General features: G+C 36.7%; 1 protein-coding gene across 1 annotated transcript in view; it reads right to left on the bottom strand.

Moving 5' to 3' along the window:
* Positions 1–2077, bottom strand: part of LOC108628661 (adenylate cyclase type 5) — a gene marked incomplete at both ends in the record, with an annotated part of 40434 nt that overhangs the window by 17227 nt on the left and 21130 nt on the right. Inside the window, 2 exons of the mRNA XM_018030737.1 lie at positions 653–774; positions 1851–2000. Of these exons, the coding sequence (XP_017886226.1) occupies positions 653–774; positions 1851–2000 (272 nt within the window). The remainder of the gene's footprint in view (positions 1–652; positions 775–1850; positions 2001–2077) is intronic.

Below are 2077 nucleotides of genomic sequence, written 5' to 3'. Positions count from 1 at the left end.
TTAAAAGAAACTTGTTAAGTTCTGCTTAAAAGAGATTTCTGTTAGCTAAAAGGAAGAAAGTGAAATTTCTCTTATGCATAAGAATTGAAAGTTACACTTGTTTTGTTTAAGTTCTTTTTAAACAGGAACAGAAGTTTATTTAAGTTTATAAAAGGACTGAGTCAGTAGATTGACTTTTTAAATACGAATTAAAAGTTGTTTCGTTCGGATAAGTAGAAAACGTGTTTTGTTTTAAATAACAGAGAATATAGAAAGCGTAGGTCAAGGAGGATCACTTAAAAAACACTACACAAAACTGTAGGATAAGAAGAAGAAGAAGAGATAAGAAGAAGAGAGGTGGAATGAAGTCAGTTCAAAAATGTAATAGTACACAAACATGTAAACCAAATAGGGAAAATGAAAGAAGAAATGAGACGTGAGAATAGAAGAGATAAAGTTTAAGAAATCAATCTACTAATAACTGAAAGAGAATACATAGATTCCAGAAATGTAGCTAAACGCTTTAAAGGAAGCAAGTACCCCAAGACCAACAGTTACAGTCTGAAAAAAATCGACTATAGTAGCTCCATCTATTAAATTCGCTAAAAGTCAACAACTTCCAAGCGTTTCATGTTTTTCCATCTCATACTCCGTTGGGTGTCAGTGCTCTCACCTGACGTTCTCGTGCCTCTGGATGTAAATTTTGTGAAACATGGTGTCCTTCGGTTTGCCAGCGATGTCGGCTTTCATCTCCATGGCTACATGTCGCGGGAGCACGCTCAATAGAAGTCGTTCCTGAAAAAGAAGAAAAAAAAAAAAAACCGTGGGAGAAAACGTGAGATTTCGCTGTAGCCGGGAGAGTCCTCCCCGTGTCCTGAGCGGAACCAGTTTAGGGGGCGGTTGGCTGTGAGGCGGAACGCAATTTAGTCGTATCGCACGAGAATTCGCGTGGCATGCTTCACGGAAATATGCTTTTAAAATTGCTTGCTTTTTCAAACGTCGACGAGGCTTCCGGGCTCGTCGCTAGGCCCGGAGAGAGCGAGCTGAAATCCCGCCGGGATTCCAAAGGAAAATTGTCCATAAACTGTTTCCGTATAATATTCGCAGGAATGAAATCAGGACGCAATTGGGTTCCGTTTGTCGACATTAGTTACGAGCTGTCGAATCCCCTGTAGTGTTCCTATCCGTTTGGTTAATTAATTATGTTACGCCGGAAACTCTGACTGACTAATAAATCCCAAGATGCCATTCGCTCAGCCCACACACTTCTCGCCCAAAACGTAATTCTCATTGGCTGCCAGTCTTTTAACACTGTATAATTCCAACCACAAAAATTCCAGGAGGTTATGTTGTTAAAATTAATCAAACAATGTTAATAGTATGATAAATGTTTTCTAGTTAGACATCAGCTAGCACGAATTTCGTATAAATTAATAGGATTTAGTAGTTCAAATCCTAGGATTGAATTATTCTATGCAAAACTGAAACCGTAATCCTATCAGAGCCAACGTAATAACATTTGCAATTTTATTATAATTAAACAACTTAGTTACATGAATTTATAGAAAAATTGTGAAACTTTAAGGATTATAAAAAAAATAATTTCTAAAAAGCTGTTGCATAATAGTACATTGTGTACCTAGGGCGCAAAATAGGGCATTCTANACTGAACTTAATAATTAAATAATATAACATAACTTATTAATATAAACTTATAGAAACCAGAAATGTAGAAATATTAATAGAATGTGTTTCGATTCAAGTAAGATTATGATTATGATTATGACTATTAAATAATAGAATGCAAAGTATTTAATTATTATTGAGAAAATGATTTATGGTTAGGGGATGAATTCGAATTTTCGCGTTACCTGTTGCTGGTTTTCCCGTTGAGTGGTCAAACGAGCCTCGACGCATTGCCTGGTCTCGAGGAAGGCCTGCCTCTGCGCCAATTCTCTGGGGTGGTGCGTCAACACGCCTGCCATGTTCGTTCCACCCACAACCACGATAGAACTCAGCAACTAAAAGTAAAAAATTCAACTATTAAAATCACTTTGCCTATTTCGATAAATTTTTATTAACTATAATAAATGTCCCA

This window comes from Ceratina calcarata, unplaced genomic scaffold, assembly GCF_001652005.2.
Source record: "Ceratina calcarata isolate Rehan_Ccalc_2016 unplaced genomic scaffold, ASM165200v1 scaffold535.2, whole genome shotgun sequence".
NCBI lineage: Eukaryota > Metazoa > Arthropoda > Insecta > Hymenoptera > Apidae > Ceratina > Ceratina calcarata.
The sequence above is the reverse complement of the archived record's forward strand: the minus strand, read 5'-3'. Positions and strand labels throughout refer to the sequence as shown.